The sequence below is a fragment of the Copadichromis virginalis genome, linkage group LG17 (assembly GCF_057382275.1).
Source record: "Copadichromis virginalis isolate Kocher_CV1m ecotype Utaka linkage group LG17, C_Virginalis_male_GT1.1, whole genome shotgun sequence".
Taxonomy (NCBI): Eukaryota; Metazoa; Chordata; class Actinopteri; order Cichliformes; family Cichlidae; genus Copadichromis; species Copadichromis virginalis.
The window spans coordinates 37,959,216-37,981,059 of NC_140634.1; the positions used below are offsets into that span (position 1 = coordinate 37,959,216).

Below are 21,844 nucleotides of genomic sequence, written 5' to 3' on the forward strand. Positions count from 1 at the left end.
GCTGAGGATACTTTTAACAATAAAAACTTAAAAAGTGCCATCCTGTTAGTCTGTGAACTTGTCCAAGAAGCAGGCAGCGCTTTCTGGGCCTAAGGAAGACATCAAAGCCAGGCCTGTCTTGATTTTGCAAGGTAGAAGGGTATTGTTTTCGATTGGTGGGTTGTAAGGCTGCTGGCTTTAATGCAAAAGGTGTCGTGACTACAACAATCTGCCATACTCGCTTCTGAGTTCACCGGGACCCACAAAGCTTCTAAGTATGATCAGCCCACAGAATAGTGTGCCAGTTGCATGTCCAACCCTAAGTCACAGAGAAAGGATTTCTTTTGTTTTAAGGCTGAATGTGAACAATATCAATGAAAACAGTCAGTTTCAGCTCAATTTCTTTTTTACACAACTTGTACGTGAATCATCAAATCATCTTTTACAGGTAAAATGCAGAAGGCTGCACTTTTATACAGAGCATGAGGCATATGTCGTGTAATACATACAAATGACTGATAATAATTGTGTATATCTGAGAAGTTTTCCATGTGGGAAAGTCACTCAATATGTTATGATTATGAAACACTAAAAAAAATAGCCTTTGTTTTGTTTTCATGAAAAGTCCTTAGATAGCCCTGATGGTCAGAGTCCCTTTAAGATCATTACTTACTTAAGCTTGGCTCTGAAGTCTGATTGCTGAAACTGTAATCCAGCTCTTTACAGAGGATAATATGGTGACCAGTCAGCCTCTGGCATCATTTGCACAATAAATATAATCGTAAATATGTCTATGTAAAAATAGAAAATGGCACTGTGTATATGAAGAATTACTCAAGTATGATGCTGTTCTAGATTTATCCCAGCAAGCAGCATTCTGTCGAAACAAAAAGCAAACAAACAAACAAACAAACAAAATCAGGTCTGTGAAGGCAAAAGTGCAGCGCTGCAGTATGTGGAGCCAATTTCCAGATCACGCTCTATTGTCTGAATTATTTAGAGCCTGAGCTGCTCCATCCTCTTTTAATTGCATGTGACATTTTCATGAGGTGTCCTTCTGCTGAGATACACACTGCTGCCGCTGCGGTAAACAGTAAATCTGAAACGACTGCATGAAACTGGTCCTAACAGTCTGTACTCGAGCAACTCAACTAAGCCTGGTTAATTTCATTTTCACTTCAGCGTGTTACGTCTGTGGACAGCAACAGTTTGGCTGCTGTAACAAGCAGCTCTAAAGGTGATAGAATCAGCTGCTTTTCTGAGACCGAATGATATTAAATCTGACAACACAAAAGCATCTGTTATCTTATTTGAGTTCAGAAAATATGACTTTTACTGAGGCTCTGATATTTGCTGCTCCATGTTTTTGGTTATCTAATCTCTACAAAGTGATAGGATCAAATATTTCACACATATTATACATGTTATCATCGGGCAAAAAAACCCACAATACTTAAAATACAAAAAGCAAAGAAACAACAACACAGGAAGAGCAAGGGGACGTCCTGTTTTTGATTATGCGTGTCTGCTCTATCCTCACCATCCTTTCTCAAATCACCAGGTAGGTAGCCATCCAAAAGTAGCGGGATGCTTACTGCAAATAAGAAAAAAAGATATGAAAGACAAACACACAGTAAGCTGAGCTGCTTTAGGTCTTTGTGCTGCCAGCAGCTACATACTGAGAAGCAATGGTGTTTCTGACTGGATTTAGAGTTCTTTTTGGATGCCTGCTCAGCGCACACTGCCAGCAGATACAGAGAAAAGCATTTCACTCAGGAATCATTCAGTCCTCCTCACACAGAGTCCATCTTTTAGCCTGCTGTGCTCCGCTTTGACAGAGAGGATCCCTCTGGCTCCGGATACACCACAGCTGCTGCTGCCGCGGTTATGTTTTTAGATTCGTCCTTCAAAATTTTATAGCACCAGCATCATGCCATGAAATTTAAATAACAGGATGCAGGGACTCCCTGATGGCTAAGCATGTCATGTAACTGCATCGTCCCCAGTCTGACTCTGGCTGGGGACTTTTGTTGCTTGTTGTAGCCTTTTCTCTTGTCCTATATGTCCTGTCTGCATCTCAACTGTGGTTCTATCCAAAAATGGCAAAAATGAAAACAGCCATGCATGAAAAACTAGACAAGCCTTTTTGAGAAGGACGCTGGAAACTATAAATATTTATGAGTGAGTACTCATAACTACTTATAGAGTAGGTAGTACTTCTTCTGTGAAGACATTAGTGGTGTGTGATACTGCATATTTTGGTATCAGTCAAATACCAAGTATATACTGTGATACTGACACAGACTCTTATCCTCTAAAGGCAGCGTATGCAGGGGAGAGTAGCACATTTTTCATTTCCAAACAACAACAATAATTTAACATAATTCATTTGGCTACATCCTGAACTTGGGGAACAGAAACAAAGTATTGATCCTGTCACACTAGTATCAATATGATACCAATACCAGCCTTGATATCAATACCTTGATCAATCTGCCCGCCTCTAGCAGACACATTGTTGGAATTGAGATAAGTGAGAGACGCAAGAGAATGTTGATGTTCCAATTACAGCATAAAGAGAAATAAAGTTAGGTTATACTAACAGCAGGAATATTTCCAGGTTTTTTTAAGTTATGGCGAGCAAGGTAAGACCAAGAATGAGGAGGCTTTGGACCAAACCACACCAAACTGTCTACTTTAATGCTTATAGTTTAGTAAAATGTGACGTAGTCACCCAGAAACAGCTATAAACTAAGAAAATCACTGCATTTCAACCAAATCCCTGATTTTTTTTTTTAACATAATGAAGTCATTTTTAATGCCTAAATCTAACCAGTTGATACATTTTGAATAAACAACATATTTTTAAAAAATGACTGTTAAAAATCTGTGATGTGTTTTAGTTGAATTGAGATGATTCTCCAGCAAGGCAAGGCAAGGCAAGTTTATTTGTATAGCACAATTCAACAACAAGGTGATTCAAAGTGCTTTACAGAGACATTAGAAACAAGAACAAATAAAAAGCATGATTTAAAATTGATTAAAACAAGCAAATAAACTAACTAACTAATTAACAAACAAACAAACAAACAACAGTATATGAAATCAAAACAGATAAAATCAGAACAGTAGATAAAATCAGTAGTTAAATGTAAGTTTTGAAATTTAAGCTTAAAAGTGTGGATTTGGTGCTTTATTCAAATGCAGCTGAGAACAGGTGAGTCTTCAACCTGGATTTAAATAAACTGAGTGTTTCAGCTGATCTGAGGCTTTCTGGGAGTTTGTTCCAGATATAAGGAGCATAAAAGCTGAATGCAGCTTCTCCGTGTCTGGTTCTGACTCTGGGAACTGATAAAAGCAACTGCAACTCCAATCGCCAAAGTGGAAAATATTCATTTTTTCCAACATGAAATACTACAAACGAGCTGGGGCTGGTGCTGGATTGTGTTCTGGGATGCGAAACTAATTCAGAAACAGGACAAGACAATAAAAATCGTGTCCAGAATGATGAACCAATAGATAAGAGCCTGCATTGTCTATAATTCAGACAATACCTTATAATTACTGTATATTATTTAACCACTGTAAAGATCGAACCAACACATCGTCACAATGTACACTTGAGGACTGTTTATTGAAGCATCACACGTTTTTATGGTTCGGCACCATGTTCGCTAACTTTCCAGTTAGTCGTCTGCACACACGCGCACGCGCACGCGCACACACACACACACACACACACACTCCCCCCCCCTCTCTGGTCTCCGGCTTTACTATATAAAAAGAGAAAAACCTCATTAGGCAAATCATCTCCACCTGTCCCTCCAGCCTTGGCTCCGCCCCCTTGAGCTCACTGCGCCACTCCTCCCCTGCAGCTGACCACACCTCCACCACAACCATATTTAGCCACATTTATAGTTACATATTAGAAGAACTATTTTATTTTTTTTTTTTTAATGGAAAGCAGTGATTTTCTAAATGGAAAAATATCAACTGAACAAGTACAGATAAAAATAAAAAACAGTATTATTATTATTACTGAACCTATGCAAATGTTCTTACATGAATTTTTCTGATGTGAAAATTGTTAATTATATGAAACATTCACTTTCTTAACAGGAGTATCCCACAGACACATAGTACCTGCTAATATGTGCTAATTAACATAAAAATAAGATGCAATTTTACTCAAAAATGGAACATAGGCCAACTGGAGGGGCTAATGTGGCTGTAAACCACACAGCAAACCAGATTATTTGTCAGATAATTGTATTGAAAAAAATTCCCCAAAAGGCACAAACACAACAAACACTGCATGAGGTGGCTGAGATGACACCTAGCAGACGGCTGAGAGCCCATTTGACCTGCCTGTCAATGCAACCACGGCTATAGCAAACTATAATGCACGTCCTAACAAAATGAAGCAGGTAATTAAAAGAAAATCAACCCAGGTACATTTGTTATAACCAGAACAGGCTATAAAAGACAGCTTCTCCTGTAAATTTGTACACTGTACCAAAAATAGCTCAGAAAGGTTCAAATAAATTGAACGGCTCTATAAACCAAAACCTAAAGATATTACACCAGGGAGCTTAATAAAATAATAACTACAGATGGGCAGGATGGTTATGATCCATAGTCATTCACCACACCCACAGTCATTCTGATGACCTCTGTGGCAGCGGATGGACGAATGCGAATATGATCTTGATTTAAACTGAATTCAAATAGCAGCAGCGTTTCTGTTTCTCTCTGCAACTAAGATGGATGTGTGATCGACAGCTAACAGCTCAACATGCAGGCCACAGAAACATCTCTTTATGGTAAAATATCCAGGACTACGTTGGGTTTCATCCCCACACAGTGCAGTCCCTCCACATTTCCTCTTCTCTCTTAGATTAACGTCCCTGTCTGCACGAAAACTCCCGAAGCCAGGTAGTGTGACACTGTAGTCTGGGGAACGTGAGTGTCTCCATGAAAAACATCAAACCACACTCACTGTGTTCCCTCTGGGTCTTAATCAGCTCGCTAAGCTCGTCCATCTTATTGTCCAAGGACCTCACATTCCTCATGATAATCGCTGGAACAGCTCCAGCACTGAGAGCCGGTTGTTTCCTCCGTAGCACCTTTGGGATTACAGGCCTCGCTCTGGGCAAGTAGAACTGTCAATGTGATCGTAACAGGCAAAAAAAACAACTGCAAATGATGAAACTACCTACTTGCCAAACAAAACACAACAATTACACCTTTGCATAAAATATAACGAGGAAGAAGAATCTGTTTTAAAAAACACAGAAATATCTACATATCATACAATTTTGTAATATTATGGATGCCACAGAGCATTTTTCAAACTTTCTACCACTGTTACTGTTAACAAAGATGTGTAATGTTGCCCCAGCGGACTGTTTAGTACCAGTCCATTTCACTACATTTGTGTTTGAGGATAATCTAATGCAGAGCAAATCCAGTTACAAACAAACGCCTTCTGGCATTTTACATTACCTTGCAGGAAACCAAGACGATTATGTGCAGTAAAGATGGGAAGCACAATTGTTATTTTGGTTTACAAGATTTGGTTTATTTTAGTATTTTAAAGCAAAAAAAAAAAAAATATCAGCCAAAGGGAATTTTGGAAAATAAATCCCCCCAACTATATTAGTGAGAGAAAGCCAGAAATATGAACCCTGCTGGAAATTTCCAGAGGCAGAGTGAGCAGTCTGCTGCTTTGCAAAGCTAGTGAATTGTGCCTGTGGGGGTAAACACGACCCCCTGGTACAAAAACTCTGAAGCTAAAAAGAAAAAGAATTATGAATAATAAGGAACAATGTAAGTAAAAACGTTCATCAAGAATTTATAACAAAAATATATACACAATGTAAAGAAATGCATTTGACTGTATATTGTTTTATAGTAAACTTGAATGCATTTCCTCAGTGAAATTTGCAGTGTTGTAGAACAAAATTTCCGCGCTTCCTTCGATGAATCCACAGACTGGAAATGATACAGAGAGTCTGCTGATATCCATATGAGCCAACACTTCACCGTTTTTACCTTCGGTACAATATGCTCAGCATGCCACTGCGAAAACTGAGTCGCATGACACATTATTCCTCACATCTGGCGTGTTTAAGCCCAGAGGCTGATAGTTGCTCTCTTATGATTCTCTCACAACTCTGAGCTCTGAAACCCAGTGAGAACTAGATGTGCTCTCTGCCCTGCTGCTCCCACCATAGTATGTATACGCCAGTAAGACTGATCAATAATTGCACAGCTGACAGTGAATACGAGGCTCTAAATGCACCATAAAATTGTACGTGATAGTCAAAATTGACACATTTAAATTTCCTAAACTGTATCACTTAGTAGATTTTTCATCTTAAGATAAAATACAGTTAGGCTGTCCTCTGAATGGCTCCTAATAATGTGCTATTCATATACAGCCTTCCTCTTGGTATTCATTTCTATTCTCTGATGATTGTTCAAAGGATGTAGATCAGTACCAGTGACTAACATGTTTCTTATTAGGTGTCATCTAAGTGACATGAATTTAAACACATCCCATATCCAAAAGCTCTAATTTAATACTCCAATGAATTATTAAAAAAAAAAAAGATCAAATGTTTGAAATGAACTAAGACATTTTCTTTGGTGTATTTCTTTCTCCTTCAGTCTTTCACCTCTACCTTATCTCTGTCCTTTAAACTTTATGTCATTTCTTTTTCAAAGCACCCTTCTCTTACTGATCACAGTACAGTCACGAGTAGGAATGTAACCCATGACTCGTCTTTTCTGATTCTTGGCCCTTAGTCTTTATAATGCGTAACATGAAACATGTTCATAGGGCTGACCTCTGAAAATCACTGCTTTGAAGCCTTACTCAGAGATCCTCTATTTGTGTCCAGTCCTTTGAGCATTGATTTATCCACATGACATCATGCAATGTTCTCGTGGTCAACCAAAGAAAGAAGCCAATTTGCATGTGGAGCGATATTCTTGCTGCTGACTGACCCTTTCACTATAAAACACATCGCCTTGTTAGTGATGTGAGCATCAACAGCAACCTTAGCGGGTACTCCGTTCCAGCTTTATATGTATTTAGGCTCATAGACGCAGTCAAGATGACCAGCTGAAGTTCAAGTTTAGGCATCAAAGGTTTAGGGGAAAACAGTGGTCCCCAATCCCCGGGCCACGGACCGGTTTGGTGCCGGGCCGCTAGAGTTGAGGCTCGGGTGTGAAATTTATGGTTTTCAGGATTTTTATCGTTAACTCTGTTTCCCTGGGTCTTTCCCCGTGTGTTATGAATAATTGTTCTTTTTTGGTACCGGTACTGGTTTTATTTTGTTGTATTTATCCGCAACATGTTAAAGTTCGGTCCGTAAAAATATTGTCGGACATAAAGCGGTCCAAGCGCAAAAAAGGTTGGGGACCGCTGGGTTAGAACGCACCATTTCGCAACATAAAACACGCTGAAGGGAAAACTTTACCTACAATAAACTTTTCCAATATTTTCCTTGTTTGCTACGGTTATACATCCTCCGTCTCACTGCATCTATTTCAAACCGTAAGACACGCCTGTCGAACTGCTCTATATGCTGAATAATTACGCTGAAGGGAATTCCCACACTCACACTGATTTTACAAAATACAAAAACAATCTGTCACTGTGACGGTAGCAGCTAACAGTCTCTGCTTGTGGCGGAGCAGTCAGGTCTTTCGATCACAAGATCATCTCCTACTCCATCTCCCAACTTTTGATGCTGCCCAAGCATTCGCTCCTTTAAGACGATCCTTTGAACCAAAGCTGTTTCCGTGTGGAGGGATGGGCATTTTTTCCCTCTCTGTGCACGACTGAAATTACTTTGCTTAAGAAGCTTTTATACATTGGTCTCTGGAGACGGAGAAACTGCAAATGCATCCCTGCTCTGTATCATTCATGAAGCTGTTGTGAATGATAATGCAATCATTGCTTTGCTCTATATGCTGCATTGTGTGCAGCCAGAAACACCGCCTCACGTAGAGAGAAAACACCTTTAACAATGAGCTCACCGAGTGCGATTCCCCCTTTGCAAACCTTCATAATGAGAAGAGGAAGTGTCGTTCTATTTATTGCTTTATTCGTAGCTGTTTTGAGCAGCGACACATGACGGGTTTTTTCACATGAGGCACAATCTTGCAACCATGTTCGCAAATCTGATTCAGGACACTGAACTCGATGCAAATGAGAATATGGTTTGTTTGTTATGTTTAATATGGGGGTCCAATAGTGTCTCCGAGTGTTAGTTACTGCTCTCTCAAGGGTGCAAGGAATGTTTTCCTTTCTTGGCAGGATGCTTGTTATCCAACATATAAATCTTTTTTATTACAAAGAGCAGAAAGTGCAAGGTGCAGAGCAAGCAACAATCTTTGATGCATACAACACAGAATGGAAGCCAGACATGGAGGTCATACCTCAGTGTAACATTTACAGTAGTACATACAGAAGGCACCTCAGATGCTATACTGCAAACTGAATCTTCACCTGTACCAGCTCAGTGCTACCTGAGTGCTGCTAACGTCTAAAAATACTGAGTATAAACCTTCAGAAATATTTCACTCCTCTCAGGTTCGAGTTCTACTTACCGACCTGTGTGCTTTGATTCTTGCTAAGTGGTTTCCCATTGTAGACACTGAAATTCAAGGCCAGCACAATTTGAAGGTCAGAATTTAAGCTCTCTACAACCCACTTGGGTGACCACAAGCACTGTTTGCCGAGATGGCAATGCAATATAAAAATTAGGTAGAGATGCCTTCCTACTGCTTTTCTGGTAAAAACTCTTCAAGTCCTACAGTTGTTTTTCACATAACTGATTGATTAGGTTTTAAGCTTTATTGAAGAGCAGCTCTTACAAAGCAAGCCTTAGTACATCAAGGTTATAGTCTGTGAATGCTTAGTGGCACATGGTATGTGGAATGTTTTTCTTGAGCTGTTTCTTAAAGGTTTTGCAAAATTTTATAATTTTAGTCTTTGCTTCAAACATTACACGTTTATCATATCATCTATTACTGTTAGTATCTACATATCAACATAACAACACACAAAATCTTCTATTTATGCAAACATCTTGTATCAAGGAGACATGTCCAGCCTTTGTAACAGGTAAAAAAACTTGTACAGCATGATATGTTTAGCCCTGACTGTGGTCTAGCAACGCACATAACAGAAAGACCGTTATTTAGTTTTACCCAAGTAGTAGAAAGATTTGTGTCTATTCTAGTTCCATTGTCAAGCTAGCTAGCTAACAAGAAGAGAGTCTTTTTTTTAGGCAACAACATTACATGTGCTTGGCTTTACTTTGTGTCCATGTGTAATCTTCACTTTAAAAGAATTAAAATAAATGTGTTCATGCTGGCCAGATTATCTTTGAGTGCTTAGCATCACACTTTCTGGTGTTCCTAGCAGTCTTCCAGTTCTGCCCCTTTTTTTCAGTTCCTCGATGCTCTTTTCCTGCATGACATTTTTGTCTACCTGCATAGTTCACTTTGCTTGAATGCCCAGTTTCAGTATCCTACATTTGATAGCTCATCTCTGTGATTGTTACAAACACTGACCTGTTGGAATTCATGCACCACATAACTCGCGTAGCATATGCACAGTGTAGTGCACAGAAGTGTACTAACAATCAATCAATCAATCACCTTTATTTATAAAGCAAAACAACCACAGCTGACAGAAAGTGCTGTACATTGGAATCAAAAAAGAAAATTACATAAGATATAAATAAAAGCCAAATAAAAGAAAGAAAAAATAACAGAAGAATTATATTTCAAATACTGGTGGCTGTTTGGGGTCAGTCCTTTAGTCGCCTCACCAACCGCTGCTATAACAAATAGTTCCATGTTTGTTCCATGAACTGGTTAACTTGGATTGTCTGAGGCTGGAAGTTAGCGTAACCTAGCTAGCCCGGTTCAGCTCTGAGACCAGGCCTATGGGGGCGTCCACATCATAGGCTGCATCCTCCTGAGGACCAGACCTTCGCAGTCTACGTGGGCCGGAAGTGAGCAGCTGTGAAATGGGACGGTCTAGCCTTCAGTTTTGCATCAACAGCTGTCTCGGTAGAGTTTCATAAACTTGGCCATCTGCCCATTTCTATCGAAAATATAACAGGACACTGGAGTAAATTCTGTTTAATCAGTTTTCTATTTGACATTTATTCAGCTGTGTGAAAACTATAACTTTAATCTCAGCAAAACCAATTTACTCAGGAACAAATAAAACCGAAAACATCGGGGCACTTTTGCAAAAATGTGATGTCTTGATAAATCGAGCAGATATTTGAAGTTTACACCGTTACATTCTCACCTGAAAATATCTTAAAAGTTTATTTTGTGACCCAGGAAGAGTAAAAACTGGAGTTTGGCTGGGCCACGCTATGAATTCTGGGATATGGTGGGCCACAAATGACACACCCGACCCATCCTTCAAATTCGGGGAAAAGGAGAACGCATTTGTCGGCTGCATTCGGAGGAGTCTCTGCCTACAAATGCGGCCTCAGGAGGATGCAGCCCATGAATTTGGACCCTATTTGTCTTTCAACTACATTCACTTCCTGGGGTCACAGTGTCGATAAGGTGCAGGAAATAGGTCAAGTTTATTTATATAGCCCATTTCCAAATAGTCCATGCTGCACAAAGTGCTTAACAATGTAGAATAATGCAGTAAAATATAGAAAAATAAATAAATAAATAAAATAACTAAAGGAAAACAACTAAAAAAAACAACTAAGGCTGTTAAAACCAAAATACTTGGTCAAAGTGTGACCATAAAAATGTGATCAAGTGTTTGTGCAGATCTAATATTTAAGGTTAGACTATTGCTCTGGGACCTGTCGCCACAAGACTTCAGTTTAGTCCGTGGAATGGATAACATTAGTTTTGAACTGGACCTCATGGTTTTCTCTAGAGCATAAATAAATAGGAGCTCAGACGGGTACGAAGGGGCTCGGCCGTTAAGTGCCTTAAAAACAAGGAGTAAGAGTTTAAATTGGATCCTGTAAGGAAGCCAGTGTAGAGATGCTAAAACTGGGGTAATATGATCTTACTGTTTAGTGCCAGTTAGCAGACGAGCAGCTGCATTTTGGACCAGCTGCAGACGATAAAGAGTAAAGTACAAAGAATTGCAGCAGTCCAGTCTGCAAGTAATAAAAAGATGAATAACACGTTCAAAGACATTAGCTGGAAGGTATGGCTTTACCTTAGCTAGCTGTCTTAAATGAAAAAGGCTGGATTGGACTACTGCTGTCACCTGCCCACATAGTTTGAAGGAACCATCGAGGGTTTTTTTCTTACAATAGGAAGATAATGGGCCCAGAGCACTGTCAATGTGATTATTAACGAAATTACCAAAATGACAACCCCTGTTTTGTTTTCATTTAATTTAAAAGAAATGACCTCTGGACCAAACCAGGAAGCCATCTCCATGGTATAAAGCTAACACACCATTGGCTTAGCTTCCTATATACCATGCAGACAGGAAAGTTTTAACAGCTCCCTTCAGACTTATACAAAGCACCTCCTTTATTTAACGTAAGATGCATCACTGCAAGTTCTGTGGTTGTTTTGATGCATACACATATTTACATTTACTATCAGAAGACACAAAAGGCACAGGAGGAAAAACAAATAGCAACGCATTTAGAATCAATGTACAGTCGATTATTGTAGATGCTATTTAAAATAAATCAGATGTCCCCATGACTTTAGATCCAAGCCATCCTGTCTGACTCCTATCTCTGCTCAATAAGGCACAAGCACAAAGGTGAACGGAGTGACCAGAGACACTTATTAAGTTTGTGTTGTAAACATCCACTGTTGTAAAGGACAGACTCCTCTGTAGCAAGCTGGCTTGACAGGAGAGTGCAAAGGCAAACCTTCTTTTTAAGAAATCAGAGCAGAAAATAAACCAAATTTGCATAACTGTCAGAGAGCAGCACGTTTGATGGCGCAGCCATGATCCTGTCTTTGCTGACACAAACTGGTTATCTAAAGAAGCAAAACCTCATGTCTGTGCATTATTAAAATAGTTTTTCATCTTGTTGAAATGAAATAAATTTGTCCCTCTTGCCAGCAAGTGAGCTTAGGTCCCTCCTTCTTCCAGAAGCCAGAACATGTCTCTATTGGACATGTTCTGGCATCATTTTATCTCTTAAATGATAACAGGTTTACAGCGATACAAATAACACTCAGGGGAAATTAGTGGGCGGCGGTGGCTATCCGGGTGAAATGGAGCACGTGCGAGATTATTCTGATCTTCTTCCTGCTGAAATGATGAGCGCCTTGAATGGGGGATGGCTGCCAATCAAAGCCACTCACATCAAAGCGCTGCACTCCCAGTGTAATTGGTGGACAAAGAGGAGAGAGGTGTGTGCAATTTCTGTCATGCTCACGAATGGACATCCTGTCTGGCAGCAGAACTGCCTGCATACCACCAATTACCTGAGGCTGTGCATTGTCAGTGGGACTCCCAGTGATGAAACATGTGGGTTGGTCTTTGCTTGTAATGTTGCTGAGTTGCCATAATTGATCTCTGTGGGTTTACTGGTGACGACTCAACAACACTTTTAATTAGGCAATGGGAGACGAGTTTGACTCATACCACCAAAGTAGCCGTTTCAATCCAATTACCACTGTGAAATTTTATTTGTGATGCAGAATGGTGACAAATTCCTTTCGTAACATCTTGCATGAGAAGTGGCAGCCTATGTGGCAGCTCTCCTCAGTGCATTTGTTCTGTGTGCCGCTTTGCATTTGTCACTCTGTTTTGGGAGAATCGCACAAGCCTCCGCGGGTCTCAGTAGCTCCCAGAGAGCTGAGTGAATGGATGGAACGGCACTAACCAAACTTATAGAGAGAGGAAAGTTGTTTATGTCTTGGCATGGGGAGATGCATTATGTTGAGCCTCTTTAGGCCACTTGATTAATCAGACAGAGCACATGATGTGACTGAGACACCTAATAAAAACCTCTGTCTCTGCATCAGATCTGACATTTGCTGAACCTGCTCCAGAAGGACATGAAATGAGTGACTTTGTTATTCTGCTAGTTTCTTATATTAATATTTCAGTTAAAAGAGAGGAAGCCCAGAACTAGAAGACTTGTACAGTGTTCTGTGCCGCGGATCAGCCCTAATGACGTTTTCATTGTGTGGTCAAGTTACTTGAAAAAAGTAATTAGTTACTGACAGAGGCGGAGCCAGACATTTGAGACACCCGGGGCTTAGCCCTAAAGGGTAGTATGCATGTGGGATTTTTTTTTTTTTTTTTGGGGGGGGGGGGTTAGAAATGACTGAAAGATTAATAGGCTCTGTTTTGAGTTTTGTTCAAAAAAGAATGACTTCATATAGGGAAAAATATATATCACATATGCAGGACACCTTAAACTAGTTTTTTAATTAAGCAGCAAGGCAGAACAAAGTCGGGGGTGTATCAAGACACGAAGACTAAACCCCAATTCAACCAGACCCAGAACTGATCCGGAATTAAAACAGGACTACAAGAGTTCAAAATCAGGACTACTGAGGACTTAACCAAGACAGAACCAGAATCAGAACTAGATGATCGTAGCACTAAAAATCATCATAGACCTGCACTACACTTATTTTTTTAATTCTACCAAAGTACAATATTTAGATTGAGAAAAGTTTATATAATTATTTAGCCTTGTTGTGCAAACAAGCCTGCATAACTTAATAAATGTAGAATTTGAAAAATAGTATACCTAAAAAGAAACACTAGGTACGAGATACATGAGGACCTATGATACTGTGATACTTTTGGTAAACAACCATTTGACTAACATGTGTGTCTCACCTGCTCTTGTTCATCTCTGTTCTGTCCTCATTCTCCATCTCCCTCTCTGCTCCTCTCTCCCTCTTTGTGCTGACAATCATCAAATATACAGTTGAAACCACATATTTATGTACTCTTCAGATCAAAACACAAACACTTTTTTAATTGTAAGATCAAATCAGACTAAATGTTTATTTTTTAGATAAATATAAAAAACATATTTGTTAACTTTAAGAGTAAAGAGAGAAACTGTCTGTATTTCTTAATTGCAAATGGCACCAAATTGTATTCAAACTTGAGCCACACTTATGGAGCTCCACAGTTCTTTTCCTGGTGTTTTGGTTGATATCTTTTAATTTTCCCATTTCAAAAAAACAGGCTCTGTGTTTTGCCTTATATGCATCCACAGCTGTGCCACCAATTTACTCACATGGACTCTACTAACCTATCAGAAGCTTCTTGAGCTCAGAATGGAATTGTCTGGAGTTTCTTATTAATTAACAAACTTAGTGTATATGTTCTTCGTACGTCGCTTACTACATCCAAGATCAAATGACACATCCAAGACCAAACCATCGCGCTAACCGTGAGCTCGCTAATCCGGTTCTCCGAACACACCTGCTGTTGACGATTAGTACAGCTGGATGAAGTAATGTGAGATCACTGGGTGTCGTAAAAGGGGCTACGCATCGATAGTAGAAACATTGATCGGCAACCCTCTGATTGGTCGGCGAAAATGTCGAAGGAGCGCGCTCGGTATTCTTCGGCAGCAGAGCAAGAACTCTTGAGTGAGGGATTTCAGGAGTTTCAAAGTTTAATCAGAACGCAAGGGAACACTGCAAAGGCTGCAAAAGCAAGGAGAGAGGGCTGGCAGGAAGTTGCTGACAAATTAAACTCGTAAGTAATTTAATAATAACAATAATAATGGAGTGGATTGATATAGCGCTTTTCAAGGCACCCAAAGCGCTTTACAATGCCACTATTCAGTCACTCTCACATTCACACACTGGTGGAGGCAGCTACGGTTGTAGCCACAGCTGCCCTGGGGCAGACTGACAGAAGCGAGGCTGCCATATCGCGCCATCGGCCCCTCTGGCCAACACCAGTAGGCGGTAGGGTAGATTTATTATATTACACTATATTATCCAATAATATATTACATTATATTATATTATGTTATATTATATCCCCTTACACATTAGAGCCACAACAGGACCCACTAGAACATGGGAACAAGTAAAAGTGAAATATAAGAATATTCTACAGAATGGTAATATTTATCACTTATATTGCTTTTCGTCTCTTGGAAAGAGACCCTGGAATAATCTGTTTGTTTATAACAGCAACCAAGAAAAGGGCAGAGCAAAAAAAAGACAGGTGGTGGTCCTGCACCCCCTCGTCAACAAGTTGGTTAAGTAAATAATACCCTCACGGGAAAATCGATATCTCTCTATGAGCACACTGTCGCGCTGAGCTAAAGGATCCTGTCTATCCCGCAATATACGCTGAATTCTGAGGACTCTCCTTATCAATCTTGCACCTTCCGCAATGGGTGGCTCGCGTATACGGACAGGACATGGCTGCGACACGCTTCCCAAATCCACCTTCGCTTTTATAGCCGTGGTCTCTCATCTTGATTACACGAAGTAATTTGCAATTACTACTCTGAAATATGAATTACATCTGTAATAATCACATACATGTAATAGAATGTTAATAGTACATTTCCCTTTTTTAGGAAATGACCTGTATGTATCTGTGTGACATCAATAGAAGGATCAGGTGCTGCATTATCTTTAGTTACATTGATGTTAATTATTTATGGTGAAACAGTGGTGGAATATCGCTGTTGCTTTCGTATAAATGAAGCGGACATACCTGCGTGGCCGCGATCTAATCCTGTTTACATAAAGTAAACCTGCTCCCGAGCAGGTTTACGCTTACGGCTCTGTTGCTATGGCAGCAAGTCCCGGATGAGCTTCGGGGAACCGAACGATCCAAGATCACGCAAAATCGTCAACAATCTCATCCAGCTAACCTACTTAGTGAGGTACGAAGAACGGGCCCCTGGGCCCTATTTCAGGAAGCCGGTTTAGTGCAAACTCTGAGTAAGTAAACCCTGAGTTAACGAAAACTCTGGGTTGTCGGTTTCACAAAGCGAGTTTAGATTAATTCTGAGTGAGTTACTATGACGACACACTCCGTGAAGCTAACCTGCCCCCTAGCAGGTTTACTTCAACTAACCCTGACTGTCTCCGCCTCTTTGTCGGAAACCTGACTGTAGGAAGTGTCGGACATGGCGTGCTCCTTCCTTGAAGAGCCAGTAGATGTTGAAGCCCAAATTCTCCGCAGAGCTCTCCGCCAGGAGAGAGTGATTAGAGCGCGTTCGGACATTTTATCATTTCCTGATGATTTTCTGTGCGAACGTTACCGTTTTTCAGCACAATCTATAATTTATTTTAATAACATCCTCAGGCCATATATTACGCATGTGACACATCGCGGACATGCTCTCAGTTCATTACATATTATTTGTATTGCACTTCGGTTTTTTGCAAACGGGAGCTTTCTGTATAATATTGGTGACGCTGAGCACGTTTCCAAGGCTACCGTCTGTCGGGCAGTCAGGAATGTTACAGTTGCACTGAAACGTCTCCTGCACTCGTCTGTGGTGTTCCCCGGTCATAGACCCACAAGATTTATCAAAGAGGGATGCCACAAAATTGCAGGTATCAGGGTGACCAAAACGTAATGTATGATGTGGTGATACTTGGACTACTACTTAAATTTTACATTTATTTTCAGGGTTCCCAGGCGTGATTGGCTGTATAGATGGCACTCACATTCCAATCATTGCTCCTTCAGTAAATGAAGGAGACTATGTGAACAGGAAGTCTTTCCACAGCATCAATGTACAGGTACATAGTTCCCCGTAGCATTTCAAACTAACAAATTATTTCATTATAGTAATGGATGCTAATTCGTGTTCTCTGCACTGTGAAGATCATATGTGATGCTGCCAACATTATCACAAATGTGGAAGCCAACTGCTCAGCCTCTGTGAGTGGTGGTGGTGGAGGACCCCCACCTGTTTTTCGGGCCTCCGCTTTTTTTCTGTTGGCTATAACGGGTCACATTTGAGCATACAGAGTAAGCAAATATGTACTTGTAATGTGCTCAGATAATTTCAATAAGTGCTTACAGAGGGGAAATTAATGTAGAATCTAACTGCAATTGATTTATATAGTACAAACAGACCAAGCACTATGGCTCATAATACAATTACACCTCACCTGTTTGGACTATATTTTTATATTTCATTTTTACTTGCTGCCAGGAACGTTTGGGGCCTGTTGGGTTGCACCTGTGCTCACATCACATCACAACATAAAATGTATAAAATAAAAAATAAAATATAATATAATAAAATGGCAGCATGGTGGCACGGTGGTTAGCACTGTTGCCGCACAGCAAGAAGGTCCTGAGTTCAATTCCACCATCAGGCCGGGGTCTTTCTGTGTGGAGTTTGCATGTTCTCCCCGTGTTTGCGTGGGTTCTCTCCGGGTACTCCGGCTTCCTCCCACCGTCCAAAGACATGCAGCTTGTGGGGATAGGTTAATTGGATAATTCAAATTGCCACTAGGTGTGAATGGTTGTCTGTCCCTATGTGTTAGCCCTGCGACAGACTGGCGACCTGTCCAGGTTGTACCCCGCCTTTCGCCCTATGACAGCTGGGATAGGCTCCAGCGCCCCCCGCGACCCTGAAAAGGATAAGCGGAAGCGAATGGATGGATGGATGGATGGATGGATAATAAAATAACGTGTTAAATGGGTGGAAATCCCTAGATCAATGTTTAAATTAACACTCACGCATTGACTCTGTCGGCTATGTTTTGCCATGCATGCTCTCTTTCTTTTGCAGCTGAGGCTGCGTTACTTTTTTTCCGCAAAATTTGCATGTTATCGGCATATGCTGCCATCAGAATTTCGGCCTCAAGCGCTGTAAAATACATTGACCGCGCCTTCTTTCCCTCCGTCTCCATGGTGACTCGCTTAATCTGTGCTCCACTAATCAGGGCTTTATGTATCCTCGTGCGCGCGCTTAACTTGGGGTTAAAGCAACTCCGCGTTGACTGAACTAATTGTTATCAGCCTTTCTGGAACCGAATATTCCGAGTTGGACAGTTCGGGGTTACTCAACCCTGAGTATCGTTTTTCACTCTGAGTTTTCTAAACCGGCTTCCTGAAATAGGGCCCTGGTCAAACTTAAGCTCTCCTTAGTATGGCTGGCTCCGTTTCTCCAACAGCGCACTCACAGGCGGCAGCTGCCCCGCCCCCTCGCTCAGTCGCTTAGTGCCTGAGCTCGGATCATACCAATATCAGGGGGACTTTTTGTTTTATACAGTTGTCAGCCAGACATCTAACTATGAAAAAATTACACTCCAAAAGACCCCGGGCTTCTGACAAAACAACCCGGGCTTAAGCCCAGTAAGCCACCCCCACGCTCCGCCCCTGGTTACTGATTACTTCTCCAAAAAAGTAATCCTGTTACTTTACTGATTAGTTATTTTCAAAAGGAATTAGTTACTTCGTTACTTTTTAAAACATGATACACAACCTGGATACATAATAAAGAAATAGACCTTTCAGCCCAATTCTATTTTTTCTGTATAATCCATCATAAAACTGAATCAAATGGAAAAAGTCTGTTTTTAAAACCTGTTTCATTATTTTTAATCTTTTAACTTTATGCAAAAATTAAATCATATGCAACAGTCTTTGACTTAAAGAAATTGTTGAACATTTAAACCAATTTTCTGCATATTCTAGCATATTTAAAAAAATATTTTTTGTGTTCACACTCTTTCAAACAGATGCACGTAAAACACAGCAGAAAATAAAATAAATCAAAGATTCAGCAGCTCTGAGTCCTGTCGCTCTTAAATCTGTTGTCACCTGTTTAGCAGGAGTGGGGCGGGTGGAGGTTTGCCCACAGTGGTCATGTCAGTGGGGGGATCCAGGGGTTTCTCTGTGAATGTCACATTCCCGTGGCAGCGTGCTCGCTGCTCGCTCAGATTTGAAGTCTAATTTTTCACTTTAGAAAGAAGTTTTCCTCCCACACAGAGTGCACAGCGGACGCTAATGTTTTTGTCACTTTTACAGAATCAAAGTAATGTGAGTATTTCCAAGCTTTAAACGCTTCACGGTTGTACTCTCTCCCACACTCCATATCTGCACACGTCTGTTACCACAGACGTCGCACGTGCTTACGTCACAGTCATGACTCATGAGACACTCTCACAAACAAAATCACCGTTTAGTAACGCAGCGTGCTTACGGGAAAGTAACAGTAATCTAATTACCTTGAGTAAGTAATCCCTTACTTTACCCGTTACTTGACAAAAGTAATCGGATTACAGTAACACATTACTTGTATTAGAGCTGTAAGCTGTAAGAACAAAAAACTTTGTGCCTTGAACCTCCAAGGACACCGGGACTCGAGCAGGTGTGAAGATCAAAAGGTTGCATTTTGGAGCATTAAGTAAGACCTGAATGTAAACGGTCACGTCTTGGATTGCTTCTCCAGTCGAATGCTGCTGTTTTGTCTGAGCTACCGCTGTCTCACTGATGCACACATTGTGTTCTTTGTACAGGTTATAGCAATAGTGAGATGGGTCACTCATAGCTCGCTGATATATAAGCACTTGCAGTGAGTCCCTTGGCATTATTGGTATAAACACACTGCCATTTTTCCACTGTGGTATAGCAGCATGTTTTAACCCAAACATGCTGTGGCAATCTGTTTCTAAACCCAACCAAATAGTTTCAGAGCTTGAACCTGAGCAGCGAATCCAGTGACGTAAGCAAAACAGATCACTGAGCAAAAACACAAAGTTACCAACTGGGACACAAACCAGACTCCTTGCTGATAATCTTTTGACTTACTCGACTGGTAATCAACATGTTTCCTGACACGGCCTTTGCCCTGTTATCTCTTCATACACCTCCATTTTTACAACCAGAGGATAAAAGCATCAACATAAAGGACAGCTTAAAATGCCGACACAACCTACAGAACATCAGTGTTTGAGAGCCGAGGTAGAGAATCCACTGGCCCTGTTGCTTCAGGACATACAGCACTGATGAAAGCAATTTAAAGCACAGTGTTGCCACTATTCAAGACTTACTGTCAAAAAACCCAAACTTAACAATTTGCTTAGATGTTATTAAGATGCATAACTGCATCAGTTACTAATGGTCAGTCCAGTTATTCGTGCTGCTGCTGCAGCGGACACTCCTGGTCTGGCTTGCACCACAGTAATGACAGCATTGCTACATGGTGGAGCAGACCAGATTTATATTGAAAATAAACACCACACCAGAGCGTTTGCTTGCTCTCTCTCTCCCTGGTCCTGTTGGTTGTGCTGCCACATACATCATAATTTTGTAAATCACTGAGCTAAACATGGAAGCTACTCAAATTCAGTTTATTAGTTAGCTTTTGTGTTTTTTAATATATATATATATTACAATTGCTTGCTCCCACTCCAGTCCAAAATGAGTCTTTCTTCATGAGCAGAATCTTCTACTTCTGCCACTGGCGTTCATTTACAGAGGGAAGGTCTCGCTGTCTAATCAGCCTAAAAATTCATACAGTTCATAGAAAGTTAACGCCTCCAGGTCACAAACACAAACTGAGAATGATTTCAGTGAAGTGATAGAAATCTCATGTCCAACATATTTCCATATTTATAGAGTTTAGCTTTTTGAGTGAGGGACAATGATAAGAAAGCAATGTTACACAGCTGGTGTTATTCTAAACAGATTATTCTGCATTCATCTCAAATTGTTGGTGAAAATACTTTTTGCTTGCTGGTTTGCACTGTGGCACTAAATCAGACAGTCAATGAGCAGCCTTAGTCTTTAATACTATGAAGGAAAGAAACAGTAAAAATATATGATTTTTATGAATATATTCTTTAAAAAAGAATATATTACTGACTGGGTCATAATTGTTTTCAAAGTCCAGACCAGTGATACCCAGAAGCAGTTCAGCACTACAGCCCACCACTGAAAACTTAAGAAGCAAAGTAAAAGCTGCTTTTGTTTCCTCACCTGTTGTTGCTTCTGCTGGTACAGACATCTCCCAGACGCTCATGACAAGCACCATTAGAAGTAGAGCTCCTTTGCTTCCAATCTGCGGGTATGGCTCACTCATCCTTGATAAAGAGGCGAGAGGAGAGGAGTGTTACCACAAATAACTCATTTATGATAGCTGCAGTTTGAAGCAATTTGAGGTGAAACCAGAAACACTATTTATAGCTATACAGAGATAAAGTTTACATCTAAATGATTCAGAGAAAGCTTGGGAGAAGGTGCTGTGACCAAACGAAACCAAAATCCAGCTCTTTCAAAATCATGAGTATGACCCAAGCAACACCATCCCCACGGTGAAACAAGGAGGCGGCAACATTATGCTGTGGTGTTCCTGCTAAGGACCAAGTAACGATTCCACTGCAATGAGGGGAAGATCGACCAGACCTCAGTCCTGCAGAAAATCTGTGGAGGGAGCTGAAGCTGCCAAGTTTCAGCCTAGAAATCAAAAGGATTTAGAGAGTTTCTGTAAAGAGGAGTGGTTCAAAGAGATGTGAGCAAACCAAATAAAAGAAGCACCTACCCACCAAGTACTAGGTCATGTTTTACACAGGGTTCAAATGACATACAAATCAATGTAGGACTTTCTGGAGTTTTGACTGATATTCTGCTGAAACCTCCATCAAAATTAGAGGCCCTACATTTCTTTGTAAGTGAGCAGATTAATAAATTCAGCAGGAAATTAAATAATTATTTCCCCCAAGGATGAAAGATGGCTAGATAGACATCATTAACTCACATTAAGCCCCCGGTTTATTTGCATTTACCAAACAAAAGCATCTATTATCATCTGTGTCAGCCTCTCCTCCTTTTTTTTCCATCCCTTCGCTCGCCTGAATGCATGTTTGCTCGTATAAAGCAGGGATAGAGGCTCTTATCCTCCTC

At 40.5% G+C, this 21,844-nt stretch overlaps 1 protein-coding gene across 2 annotated transcripts in view; it reads right to left on the minus strand.

Moving 5' to 3' along the window:
• The window catches only part of LOC146689891 (chemokine-like protein TAFA-2), a 102,986-nt gene that overhangs the window by 17,407 nt on the left and 63,735 nt on the right, over window positions 1–21,844 (minus strand). For both annotated transcript variants that reach the window (XM_085437835.1, XM_085437834.1), the window contains exon 2: window positions 20,921–21,024. In XM_085437835.1, the coding sequence (XP_085293961.1) occupies window positions 20,921–21,023 (103 nt within the window). In that variant the 5' untranslated portion in view covers window position 21,024. The remainder of the gene's footprint in view (window positions 1–20,920; window positions 21,025–21,844) is intronic.